The sequence below is a fragment of the Neltuma alba genome, unplaced genomic scaffold (assembly GCF_004799145.2).
Source record: "Neltuma alba isolate B1F8T4 unplaced genomic scaffold, ASM479914v2 tig00005455_pilon, whole genome shotgun sequence".
In the NCBI taxonomy this organism is placed as follows: Eukaryota; Viridiplantae; Streptophyta; class Magnoliopsida; order Fabales; family Fabaceae; genus Neltuma; species Neltuma alba.
Window position 1 is genome coordinate 27396 of NW_021634116.1, and position 13365 is coordinate 40760.

The following is a 13365-nucleotide window of genomic DNA, read 5'->3' on the forward strand; positions in this document are numbered from 1 at the left end:
GCGAACAAAGAGAATGGAGGTGTGGATTAGTGGGAGAAAATATTGAACGGCTTTTACACAGCTTGCTTTTTCAGAGAGAAGCAAGCCCCAAGCTTTCCAAATGCTGCTCTACCTCACTTTCTTCCGGCCGTGCAAATGGTAGAAGAGAAGAGAGCACTATTATATATAACAAGTTATACATGCGCACTGTGTTACGCGCGGGGTGGTGTTTCAAGCACCAATACTCGCACAGGCTTCTTCCCCCGCCAATCACACTCTACCGTTCAACACACACACACCGCGCATTTTGGCAAATTTCATCCGTTTGAGCTTTGATTCTCTCTCACTCCTAACTTGACTGGGACAAAAGGGTGGGCAAAAGCCCAAGCGCTAAAGCTAATGAAGTATTCGAGACTAAGCTGAGCTTCTATTTAACGCTAAGAACAACTTCCATGAGCCCAAGACCAGAAGGCGAGAAAGTTAGATAATCCGACTGGGTTATGAGTGCACTTTACAGGTGGGGTTATTTTATGGCCAACAACATCATGCTTCATGGAGCAAATGCTTCTTATCATTCCGTCAATTTTCTAACTTTCTTGTTTGTTTTATGAAATTGCAATGAACTTAACCCTCCTACTGTCCTTTTCAGCAATGATCTTATCGCTTTTTGAGTTGGGCCGCCTCCACCCTCGATTTTTCTTTACTGCCCCGCTGAAGTTTTACCTTAAGAATAATATGTGAATTTTTTATGAGTTCTCGTTTGGCTGCTAGCTACTAATTCATGTTCATTGAATAGTAGCGATGCCCTGTGCATGATATATAATTGACAGGACATCGATTCATTTATACAGGAAGCATTTAATGTGTTCCGTTAATTAAGCTACCTCTGTGTGTGTTTTCAAGACATGTAAAAACGTGTATAAGGGCATGACAGTATATTACGTCGGTCATTAAATTTGTTTCTTACCATGATCGGTCCTTCAAAATCTACATCCGTTGGTAATGACGAAGTCTATTACTCCTATATTTTAGGAGACCAAATAATATACGTACAGAACTATTCATACAGAATATTCTTAATAACTATCAATTATATATTGAAGGATAAGGAACGCAAGTATATATTTTCCAATTTTTTTGGAACTTTTTACATCATCACACCATGTGAAGAGATAAAGATAACAACTCGATTTCTACGTATCTTATGTATTTACAAGATTCAATCGGCAAATAAGTGCATAAAAAATCGTGTATATATGTGACTAGTATAGAAATCTGAAAAGTTAAAAGTTAATCGAATCGTAAATCCCCGATCCAGTGGCACCAAAATCTTCTCCGGTTACATATGGATAGGCACACACTTCAGTTCAATTGAACATGGTGGAGTAGTAATATTTGAGGACAGATATGCATCAACAGCGACAAGGGAAAAAAAAAATCTCTTCGAGCGTTTATGGTTCAGGATTTTCTTGTCCTGCCAACTTAATAAAAATAAAGCAAACTCCTGCCCCGCACCAACTCAACATCATGTTAGGAGTCCCATTATGAGTTTGAACATTGTGATCCAAAATATGATTACAGTCATTGATTTCCCTTATGTCGTCTTCTTTCTTTCTTTCTTTGGTTTGCATGCATGCGTCTTTTTCGCGAGAGTAGTCTCGGAGATTGATGCCAGGTTGGCTGAATGTAGTCACTCTTCCTCGTTCATAACAAAGGACAAAAATTACAAAGTTAGTAAAATGGTAATCATATATGCGTGTGTTTTATTGATTTGATTAACGTTAATATGAGTAAACAATGCGGGATTGGTCGTGAACGGGTTCAATTTGTGGCGAAGCAGTTAAACCTAGTCTGCCTCGATGGTTCGCTACCAGTTGAAGAGGCACAATGATGATGCTGCTTGCTATAGATAATTGTTTTTTTCTCATCTATATATAATATGCAGAGAATCAATTATTTTTCTCTCTCCCTGGATTTCCTCAATGGCCGATGACGATGATCATCATGATAATGTTCCCCATCATCTCCAATGGAAAAACAAACTTCATGCAATGCAGTATTTGACTCCAACGGGTTGAAAATTTACCACACAGGTCAAAATCCAAACAGAATAATTACATAGGTCCACGAAATATGTAAAATTCTGATCATTATCATCATTGCTCTGGTCTTTGAAATCGAACGGCAGAGAATTAACGATCTGCGAGCGGCTATTTTATACATATTTTGTGTATTATTTTTTAATGTGCATTTGTCACAGGGATATATATGTGTGTATCTCGAAAGGGAAGCATTGTAAAGTCAAACTAGGCTGTGCTGAATACGCCTAACCACCTAAGCCAGTTTTATTGTAAAGCGGGGGCCGGGAGACATCGCATAGGTGATGGATGATATGTAAATTATACTACAACTGATCTTATTTATAAGACTTTATTTCTAAATTATAAATAAGATCTTATAATTAGAATCGAAAGTAATATATTGAATGGAATTATATATTTAATTTTTTCGGAGCGCAAATAATATAGTCTATTTGGAAGCGGATTTTTTTTTTTGGGGCGAACATATTTGGAAACGGATATAGTAGTAGTTACATACTCTCTTATATGATGATAATTAATCAAAACGTCGATTTAATTATTATGGCAAGCAGTAATTAGAAAAAGCGTAAATGCAATATTATGGTCCGGGTTTGGGACCTTCGCCTCCTAGATTCCAAGAGCCCGCAAGCTTTGATGATGTCTGTGTTGACGGTTCCTTTTGCATTGTCGCTTCTCATCTTTATCCTAGGACATGTTTGGGGCAGCCCAAATCATGTCAAGAATATCTCACAGCTGAGCTTTTTGCGGACAAGTAATCTAAGATGGATACATATGACCCCTCGGTCTTTTTAAGGCCGAGCATGTGTTTTTATTTTCCAATTTTTTTCCTCATTTTAATTCCTCTATCTCTTAAATAAGTCAACACATCCATGGGGCGTGAACATCAAGAAAGAAATTAATTTTGTAAGCTGTTGAAGTCCGGTCCTGAGCCATTAATTTCTTTTTTTTTTTTGCCAGCCATTAATAGTGTTAGACTCTTGTGATCTTTAATATAAGAATTGTTTTATAATGTTATTTGTTATCCGAATTCCGAAACCAAGCTGGCATCCCCTGCAAATCAAAGGCACATTTATAACCCTGGGAAGATCAATGATAACATGATATTCTCCCTCTCAGTGCTTATTATAAGTTACAAATAATTAGTCAAAAGTAATTAATTAAAGGTTAAAAATATAGTCTTGTTTTCAAATATACCCTTATAATAAATATGAAAAATGATGAAAAATGTATTAAAAAATGTGACAAGGGAAAATAACAAATGAGATTAAATAAATAATTAAAGGAAAAATTATATTTAAAAAAAGGTATTAGATGCTTAGACAGATCTTGAATTGAATCTTATAAAGAAAGACTACACAGCTCTTCAAATTTAAAGTTTATAAATAGAATAGGAGAGTATTGTTTTAAATTTCTTTTGTCAGGGTTCTGAGCAAAGTAGTCATTAATAACCATAGCCGAAAAGCATGCAGTTCAAAATAATACTGTTGCGTGGAAAGTCGATAATTATGCGTTTTAAAATTAATATGGCTTGCTAAACCCACAAAATTAAAAGTTAACAATGATAATGGTTGCACTAGCTAGAGAAAGCAGTTCCCTTTCCCATGCACCCACCATGAAAAGGGCAGATCATTCGGCAACCGAACACGTAATTATCGCAGGTTAAGTGCTTTAATTAACCAACCTAGTAGTACGCACCTTCGGAAGAGCCGTTGAGGATGCCTCAACGGCGTTGATGAATCTGTGTCGTTCGTAACAGCACTGAAAGGCGCGCTTCCAGCTCGATCGTTGTCCTCGCGTATCTATCCATCCACCATCCCTTTTACTTTAATTTCTTAATTAGCTGTCAAGATAATCAATGTGGTCAACACGTACGCCCCACATGAGAGAGGCTGAAATTATATACGTTGATTTTTTTTTTGATAAAGCATAGTATCCTCCTATTAGAAGTAATCATATTCGAAGTACTGTTGGGTACTACATATGAGTATCTCTCCTAGTGAGAATTCAAATTTTAATTCACTATGTTATGAGAAACTAATCCCTTCTATTAGATCAAACTCTTATCAGTATTAGAGTTAAATAAACTAAATCTTTCCATTCGAATTTGGGAGCCCGAAAAGAAAGCCTTTGCGAGTTTTTTTTTTTGGAGGGGGGTGTTTGAGGGCTTTGGCGACTCTTGCGATTCTCGGTGTGGCAATGGGTTGCTCAGGGGTAGTAAGGTGCGAACAAAAGCCCAGGTCAAATTAAAACTGAATTGACCAAGCATTGAGGGCCTAATACAATGCAAATATGTATATTCATGCTTCATAGGGTAAGGAAATTGATGAAAGCTGCAAATTAATTTCTAAATCATGTGTCTTTGATAGGAGGAGTCAGAGAAGCTCAACACCAGCCGTTAGGCCACCTGTTTTGAGGATCCAGGGTGGGAAGCCATCTTCTGTTACTGAGATTGGAGCCCAAGGTGGCAGTGGCAGTACTGGTCTTTTTGCTGCGGAAAAACAACAGCTTGCTGAAAAATCCAGCTTTCTTGGTGGCGGCGGTGGAGGATGCCTCCTTGAGAATGGGATGATGGGTGGCAAATATCTCATCGCGGCTACGGATGCGGTTGAGACTGGAATATTTCTGGTGCAGAGATTCCTGGGGTATATTCCTGGCTAACAGCGGCGATGATCCTCCCCAGTTGTTAGTGCCAAGACGTGGATGCTGGGGTGTTCTAAATCCCACCCTCCCTGTTATTCTCTCTCCATCTTTCTCTTCCTTCATATCTCCATATCCACCATCCTCTTCGCCTGTCCTTTGTTATATCCTGTCCTTTGTTATATTGGAAACCTCTCAGGCGTCTCGCTTCGTCTTCCGATAACTTCTATAAATCCCACGTACACCCGATAACTTCCACCAACCCCTATTGGATTCTTCTTCATGTACCTGTCATCTCCCAAATAATATTACTTTCTCCCCCTGCTGTTTTTAGTATAAAAATTAATTAACTAATTTGAATAAATTAAAAAAATTAATTATGTTAGTTATTTATAATAAATACTCCTCCGGTTCTTAATACAGGATCCAATTGTTAAATTGATTTTGATCTTAAATATAAAATTAATTAACTAATTTGAATAAATTAAAAAAATTAATTATGTTAGTTATTTATAATAAATACTCGTCCGGTCCTTAATACAGGATCCAATTGTTAAATTGATTTTGATCTTAAATATAAGACATATCAATTTTTTCCAAATTATCCTTGTGGATACTCCCTCAACCATAATCAAATAGAAGAGGAAGAAGGGGTATTAAGAAAGATGATTACAGTATTTTAGGAAAAACGTGTCACGTTTCTTATAATTAACTGACTTACCTAACTTCCTTAATCTAATCAAATTAGTTAAATGAGTCTTATATTAAGGATCGAAAGAGTAGATGTTATTTTTCGTGAAATATCCTTACTAATCAAGTGTATTGATTAGAATTATTATTATTACAATGACTACTTAAAAAAAAAAGATAAATATGAGATACAAAGTGGATTGGAGTCTTATATTTAGAACCAAAATAAAAATCAAACGAGCTCTTATATTAAAGATTGGAAGTAATAATATACAACCTCCGATCTTAATCATAATACCTCGTTAATAGTTTATAAATAAATTTTTATAATTAAAACCGGAAGTACAGTATGGATATAAAATTTGACAACTAGTCAGCGTTCTTTGTGAGTCATGATACAATCGCGCGCCTATCATGCCTGCATTAATTAATTACCTATTTGGAAAGGACCATGGCCCTGGGTGTAAAGATCCACTTTAACCGTTTCCAGATTAAACTAACTAAATTTAATAGTTTATTAAATATTGTATGTGAAAGCAACATAGTTATATATTAAATTTCATTTAAATTATCAGAAAACTGCAATAAAAAAATCTTTTCGTTGGCTAGATTTATCAAAATAAAAAGGGAGAGAATTGTGGCGCAGCACTGCAGCGCCCCCCCGGGGGGGTGACCGGCTTGCATGACAGGCTCATGAAAGCCTTTTTTATTTTTTTTTAAAACCCCGCGAGGACTTGGCATCCGTTTTTAGACTACGGGCCTGAACGTATAATAGGGAAGGCGTGCCCCAAAAGTTTATCATTTTTTTAATTAAAATATAAATATCTTTCTATTAAAAGTAATCCTGTTCAAAATACTGTTAGGTATTAAATATAAATACTTTCCCTAATAAAAATTTAAATATTAGTTTGTTATGTCATGAGGGTCTAGTTTTGTTTTTTGGTTAGATCCAGACTCCGGCGGACAAAAATTTATCATTTGAATGAGCCATGAACTGCCGACATTTTCCACATGGCTTGTCAAAAGGCTTCTCTCATTAAATTTCTCGAATGTCAGTGCTCTGACAATCACAATGCCTTATCCTTTGTACAAAAAAAAAAGAAGAAGAAAAAAAAACTCATCTTAAGCCTTGCACTTTTACTCGCTCTTCCCCATAATAACCCAATGGCCACGGCAATGACTAAAAAAAAAATGTTGTTACTTGTTAATTAAATTAATTAAGAAATAGTAGAAAATAAAGAGACACGCAACCGTTCGGGATAAGATGTCAGCCACTGATTCTGTATATAATTATGATTGAATCAGTGCTTTGGGCCGTCTTCTGTGTTTAGGATCACAGTAAGATCCCAAACTGACTTTTTTACTGGTAAAATAGTATTTTGTTTAAAAAAGATGTTTGGATTCGCTGTGAAGAGAGATGAACTTGTACTAGAAAAAGATTTTTTTTCAAAAGCTCCTGCCTTCAGCTTCTCCACTGCGACTGGTTAAAAAAAAAGCTTCTCCACTACACATTTTGTGGGGCCTATGAGTGAGGGAGGAGAGAGAATGCATGATATGAGTTTTTTTTTTTAATCCAGCCAATTGGTTTTTAATATTTAAAAAAATTTTGAATAATAAAATCATTTTTAAAAAAATAAGTTTATTATTCTTTAAAAATAACTATTTTTATTTTTATAATTTTAATTTTAATTTTTTTCTGACAATTATCACATTATAAACATATAATATAAATATATACTATTTAATAAAGTTTATATCCTTTTCAGTTATTTTACATCTAAATTTACTTTTTTATTAATCATCCAGATAAGTTTCAATTTCTTAAACTGACTTTTTTACAAAAATCAATCCAAACATAAATCACATTACACTACCTGACTTTTACCTAATCTGACTTTTACAAAAGTCAAATTGAAAAAAATAACTTCAAAAATCAAATTGAAAAAAAGTAACTTTTCTCACCGCTAATCCAAACACACCCTAAAAATAACAGATTTGTTTTTGCACATGACTAATTGTCCTCGTGAAGGAAGCTTCCGATAAACTTATTTAGCTTTTCCTTTTGAGGACTCGAACGTCATGCGAAACAAAAAGTTTAGTCTAATTTTGTATAAACTATTCTCTTATTCCATTTAACAATGATTATTTCTCAAAATAATAAATTATGATTTATATTTTTAGTATGTACAAGGATAATAAAATATAAAAATAAGAAATTATTTTAAAAATAATTTCTAATACAGGAGGTCTTTGAGTTATAAATTGTCAAATAAAATATGTTGTTTAATTTTTTAATATGCAAAGAATAAAAAAAATTTACAGCGATTTGTATCAGAATAATATAAAAGACGAATTATAAAATATGAGTTTGTTTTATATTTTCACGTGTATAATGGTTTATATCAAAACTCATCTTTAAATTATTATTTTTTTAATGTCCCGGGAAAAATATGAGTTATTTAAATGGGATCATTTAGTTCTGTTTAGTTTCACATGGTAGATTCCTTCCTCCTCCACGCAACCAGACCTTCGCTTGGGTTGGGTCATCTTCCTCGATCACACTCGTGTCTTTCCTTTCTTGGACTATCCTGTTAGGCTGTTACCTTCAAATTCCGAATTCTTTGTCTCTCAGTAGCTTTTACCGCTGTTCTATTAGTCAATTCCATTGCTTCACCTCATTCTCCGCTTAGAGCTTCATTATCTAGGTCCTCTGGTGTTTTCGGCTTAGACCAAGGTATCATCTTTATTTGTTTCTTTGTCTGATATTCTTGTTATTCTTATTTTCCCTTAACATCTTTATTGCAAGCTGAAATTGTTTTATCATTTTTTTTTTTTGTAATGACATGCTTGATAAGGAACTGTGGACTCGGATAGTTCCAGAAACTTTCTGATTCTTGTCTCTTGGAATTAGTTTTAGTTGCCGTAACGAGCTCATTGCTTGTCTACTTTTGCATACAAGTGACGTGCAGTTACTGTACAGAGTGATCGGTTTTGTTTTTGTTCCGCATAACTAACGTTTCTTTGGGGAGTCGCACTTTAATGCGCGCGGAGTTATCCAATTAAATGGTGATATGTTTTATTGCAATTCATTGTTTTTTATTTTGGTGTTGCAGAAGGAGAGTTCACGTGGCTGTACAGATTGATCTTGATGTTCGGTCAAGGGGGAGGCTGAGTTCAACAGCTGCATAATGCATTCCATTCCACTGCATTCGTTGATGTACCTAGCTAGTTGATTGTTTACCAATCTTGACTTTTTCATGTTGAACCTTTTCATATCCAACTAAGTCCTTGGGGCATGGACTGGCTATTTATGCCACTGTACAATGTTTAGCAGACCAAGAGGCACCAGTGCTTTTGGTATATTCAAATAAAAAATTCAAGGCGAATCATCACTGACATCAGGTTTGCTTCTGGATGTTCCCCCCCGGGATCGAGTTGTCTGACTACAAAAGGATCCCAAGTCTAGGTAGTGAGAGCCCTTCGGGCCTTCTTACTGGTGAGAGCTTAAATGTGGAGCCAATTGTTGATTTGGATCTCTTCTTCGAAAGGCTTTACAGTTACTACTGTGAGAAAGGGCTTTGGTGCATCATTGTAAAGTGGATTGTTGAACTTTTGAGTCTAGGCTTTACCATATGTTTTTCTGGATTTTTTTTACTATATGTTGATTGGAATGGGCTTCGTAATGCGAAGTGTGGGATGGATGCAGTTGAATCTGGAATCAAACCCTGTGATCTAGCAAAAGAAGCTCTTTGGCAACACCCCTTAACCCCACTGACACTTACTAAGGCTATTATTGTTGGATACTTGGGAATATTTTCCATCTATTGGATATTTTGTTTCTTGAGGTTCTTTACTCAACTAAAAGACACTCTGGAAATCCGTCAGTTTTACTACAATAGGTATGTGTAGATAATAAACAAAGCTGAAGCAAATGATAACTTTTGCTTGATAAGATTTTTTTTGGGGCAATGATTAACCGTGTTTTCCTTACAGTCTTTGTGTAACCGACAATGAAATTCAAACCATGCCTTGGGCAACAATCCTTGAAAAGGTTGTTTCAATACAAAGCTCGCAACAGCTCTGTTTGGTTAAGGATCTTTCTGCTCATGACATGGTGATGAGATTGATGCGGAAGGAAAACTACTTGATTGGAATGCTCAACAAGGGGGTGCTTGCATTTCCCATTTCTCATTGGGTTCCTGGTGCTGGCCCTACAGTAAAATCTTGCCCGAACGGAAAACAATGTCGTCTAATACTTACCAAGACACTTGAGTGGACTTTGAATTGGTGCATCTTATATAGCATGTTTGATCGGTATACTTGAATTTTCCTTGAACTAACTTTTTCTTTTTTTCTTTTTGGAAATTTTATTTCATGTGAATTGATATAGACCGACTCATGCGGTTTTGCAGTTAGGTAATATGATTAAGAACGTTATTTTGCTGTCTAGGCTATATCCAAGATTGATGACGTTCTCCTTTGAACATGCTTTCTTTGCAGAAACTTTTGTGTTAAGAGGGACTTTATGTCTAATCCAAAGACACTAAAGAAAAGGCTTATGATTGTTGGGCTTGCCATGCTTTTGCTTTCTCCATTTCTTGTCATATTCATGCTCGTGTATCTCTTTCTGAGGCATGCTGAACAAATTTATAATCATCCAAGTACAGCTTCATCTCGAAGATGGTCAAATTTGTCTAGGTGGATGTTTAGGGACTTCAATGAGGTATCATCGTTGTTTTTTGGTCAATAATTTTTATTGCATCTCACCTGTGTCCCTTTTGTCATATGTATAATATTACCAATTATGTCACTTGTGTTCCAGGTGGACCATCTCTTCAAGCATCGGATTAATAACAGTGTAATACATGCTTCGGAGTACCTGAAGCAGTTTCCTTCACCTATTATATCTATAATTGCAAAGTTCATCTCTTTTGTATCGGGTGGTTTTGCTGCAATTCTGATCATCATTGCTTTTCTTGAGGAATCATTGCTAGAGGGCCATGTAATGTATTTCTACTTATGTAGCCTAAAATAAGTTACACCAAGAAACACCATGACAGTTACTAATGATAGATTTCTTCAATATTGCAGATATTTGGTCGAAACTTATTTTGGTATGGTGCTGTTTTTGGAACAATAACTGCAATTAGCAAGGCTATAATTGCAAATGATCTTCTGGTCTTAGATCCTGAGGGAGCGATGTCGTTGGTGGTTCAACATACTCATTATATGCCAAAGAAATGGCGAGGCAAAGAAAATACTGAAATGGTACGCCTTGAGTTTGAAACATTGTTTCAGGTACTCTCTCCGAGGTATTGGTTTCATGCATATTCATGATAGCATAGGATTTGATATTGCTTCCTCTCATGCTGTTATGTTTTTGTGCATTTTAGTATACAGGGATGATGTTGCTTGAGGAGATGACCTCAATTTTTCTCACTCCTTATTTACTTATGTTTATCGTCCCAAAGGTCACTTCCATACTTGGACATAATCTCTGATTTGATTATTTTCCATTTATTGTAATGTCCTAATTGCTTGTTTTGTTCATTTTGCAGCGGGTCAATGATATTTTGCAGTTCATTGCGGATTTCACAGTGAATGTTGACGGTGTTGGCCATGTTTGCAGGTTAGTGTATAATTTAATGACTTATGATTGACATCCTTTTTTAATTTGCATCTGCCTGTTGTTTTGGGTGTCTTTTATGAAATTCTCCTTTGCTTCCACTTTCCAGTTTTTGTTGTCTGAATAACAGATGATTTTGGTTGTTTTGTTGTATTCTCTTTATTGTTGCAGTTTCAGTGTCTTTGACTTTCGAGAGCATGGAAATAGCAATTATGGTTCCCCACACAATGCAACTCGCAGTCAGAGGAGTTCTCAGGGGAAGATGGAGAAATCATTTTTGAGGTATGTTCCATGTAAGCGTTTGTCAAATGCACAAAAACTGACTCAACGTAGTGCTGTTACATTTCATATCTATTCTGGTTAATATTATGAGCCTATTGGGTGTCAGATCCAGATATTTAGAAATGGCTCTAGCTGCTTTGCTTAATTTTCTTGCCTTCGAGCCATGAAAGCAGTCGTTATATTATCGAGGATGCATGCATGTGCAATGCCTCTTAGCTTCCATGGAGCCTTTTTCATTTATTATTTTTAGGTTAAAGGTTTACAAGAAGCCTTTACCACTGCTGTAATGAAACAAGGATTTTCATTCTGCCCATCTAACACTTTGTTTTCCGTTTTTTCATTGCTGTCTGAAAGCAATTATTTTTCAGACATGCAATCCAATTCTGAATGTCAATAACTCAATAATAAACGGGAAATCACTGTCGTTGTTGTTGCAGCTTTCAGAGTAGTTATCCATCATGGCCACCAAATTCTCAGGGGAAGCAATTTTTGCTAAATCTTAGAACCTTCAGAGAGCAAAATTTGCAAGGACATGGAAACAGACATGCATTCCCTCCTACTAGGTTGTGCAAGGGTATTTCCAATACTAGGAGCTGTGGAAGCAGAAACAGGTTTGCGTCCTGGGAAATGCCATGTGTATTTGGCAATCACTTGTGTTCGTTGTGGCTGATTGATGCCAACCAAAATAATCATCCTTATCTTCTAGATTGGTATTATACATCTCGATCTCATGATGCAACTACGAGAGATGTTGCAACAGAACCGTTTGGAAAAACCGAGTTTCATTTGGGAGAGTATCCACTGTCCTCCAACTCGACTAGGAATGTACCTTACTATGAAGAATATCGTGAAGATCGATTGGCATCTCATCTTGGGGCTTCTACTTTGGCTCCCATCTTTAAGGAAAACCTAATTCAAGATCATAATTTTACAGATCAGTCCCACTCTATCAGAAATCACTGGTGGGCGAGAAGTGGCCCACAGGTTGGACAAGCTCAGACGAGCTTTTTTGAGCCTCCAGAATTTAATTACCGAACATCATGGAATTATCATGATAAATTTTCTGAGAGAAGCTTAGAGGATCCAGAACAAGACTTGGACTGGAGAGACTATCAAAGATTAGCTAAAACAACTTGCCCCGCTGACTTAGAGACAGGGGACTTTAAATTTCATTTTGATGATATCTATGGCAAACCTCCACAACGGACACCGTTAGTCCAAACACTGCAAGCTTTTGATTGAAGCTTCAGAAGTTTCTGGCTTCCCTCCCTCCGGCATCTGGAATGCATGAGTTTCTTAGTTGTAGTTGTCCCTTCTTCCTTTTCAAATGAATCCTGTGTATTCTTTTCTGTGTATAGATAGATACTTTGTTATGATGTCTAGTTGTTACTGAGCCTCAGCTTGAATTTGGAATGTCAGAGGGGTTTGAGGGGCCCTGAGCTGCCTTCCAAGTGTGAAAACAACCCCAAAAATGTATTCATATTGTTCCGTGTTCTAATTTATCCGTCTCGTTCATTTTTCACGTTTTTTCCCTCTTTAGTTGGATTCATTAGGCTTCTCTAACTTAACTGGCAATGCTATTTATACAGTTTTATTTTTTCTTTTTTAATATGTACAAAATACTGCACACTGATTTGAGTATGTATTGTACCTCTTTCACGGGAGCGGCTTTCTGTGCGACATTTGAATATGCCATAATCATTGATCTTTCTTACACCAATTAGTTTATGCATTTTTCAACAATGTGGACTGCTTGACATGGGAAATTTATGGGTTATCTTGAATCACCTTCAGGGCAAGGAAACCTAGAGTGAGGCTTTTGTTTATGACTGCTTAATTTTCGTTTCAGTCTAAGAAGTTAAGTTTGACTTATCAAACTTCCGTATTTAGCCAGGTTGTGAAATGAGATTATTGGATGATATATTGTTGTTGCTGAATTATTGACTGGATTATAAAATTTGCAAGGAAAAAGTAGGATATGAACGTTCATTGTGCGTCTTACAGTGGCGAAGAACCCCACCCTCTTAGCTGTTATACCGCATTTTTCCC

At 36.1% G+C, this 13365-nt stretch overlaps 1 protein-coding gene across 1 annotated transcript; it reads left to right on the top strand.

Moving 5' to 3' along the window:
- Positions 1 to 8550: 8550 nt before the first annotated feature.
- Positions 8551 to 12558, top strand: LOC114747789 (autophagy-related protein 9). The gene is made up of 9 exons (XM_028936135.1): positions 8551 to 9307; positions 9402 to 9722; positions 9909 to 10131; positions 10231 to 10410; positions 10500 to 10676; positions 10802 to 10879; positions 10967 to 11037; positions 11206 to 11316; positions 11754 to 12558. The coding sequence occupies exons 1-9, from the start codon at positions 8823 to 8825 to the stop codon at positions 12556 to 12558; spliced, it is 2451 nt and encodes an 816-aa protein (XP_028791968.1). The 5' UTR covers positions 8551 to 8822.
- Positions 12559 to 13365: the final 807 nt, after the last annotated feature.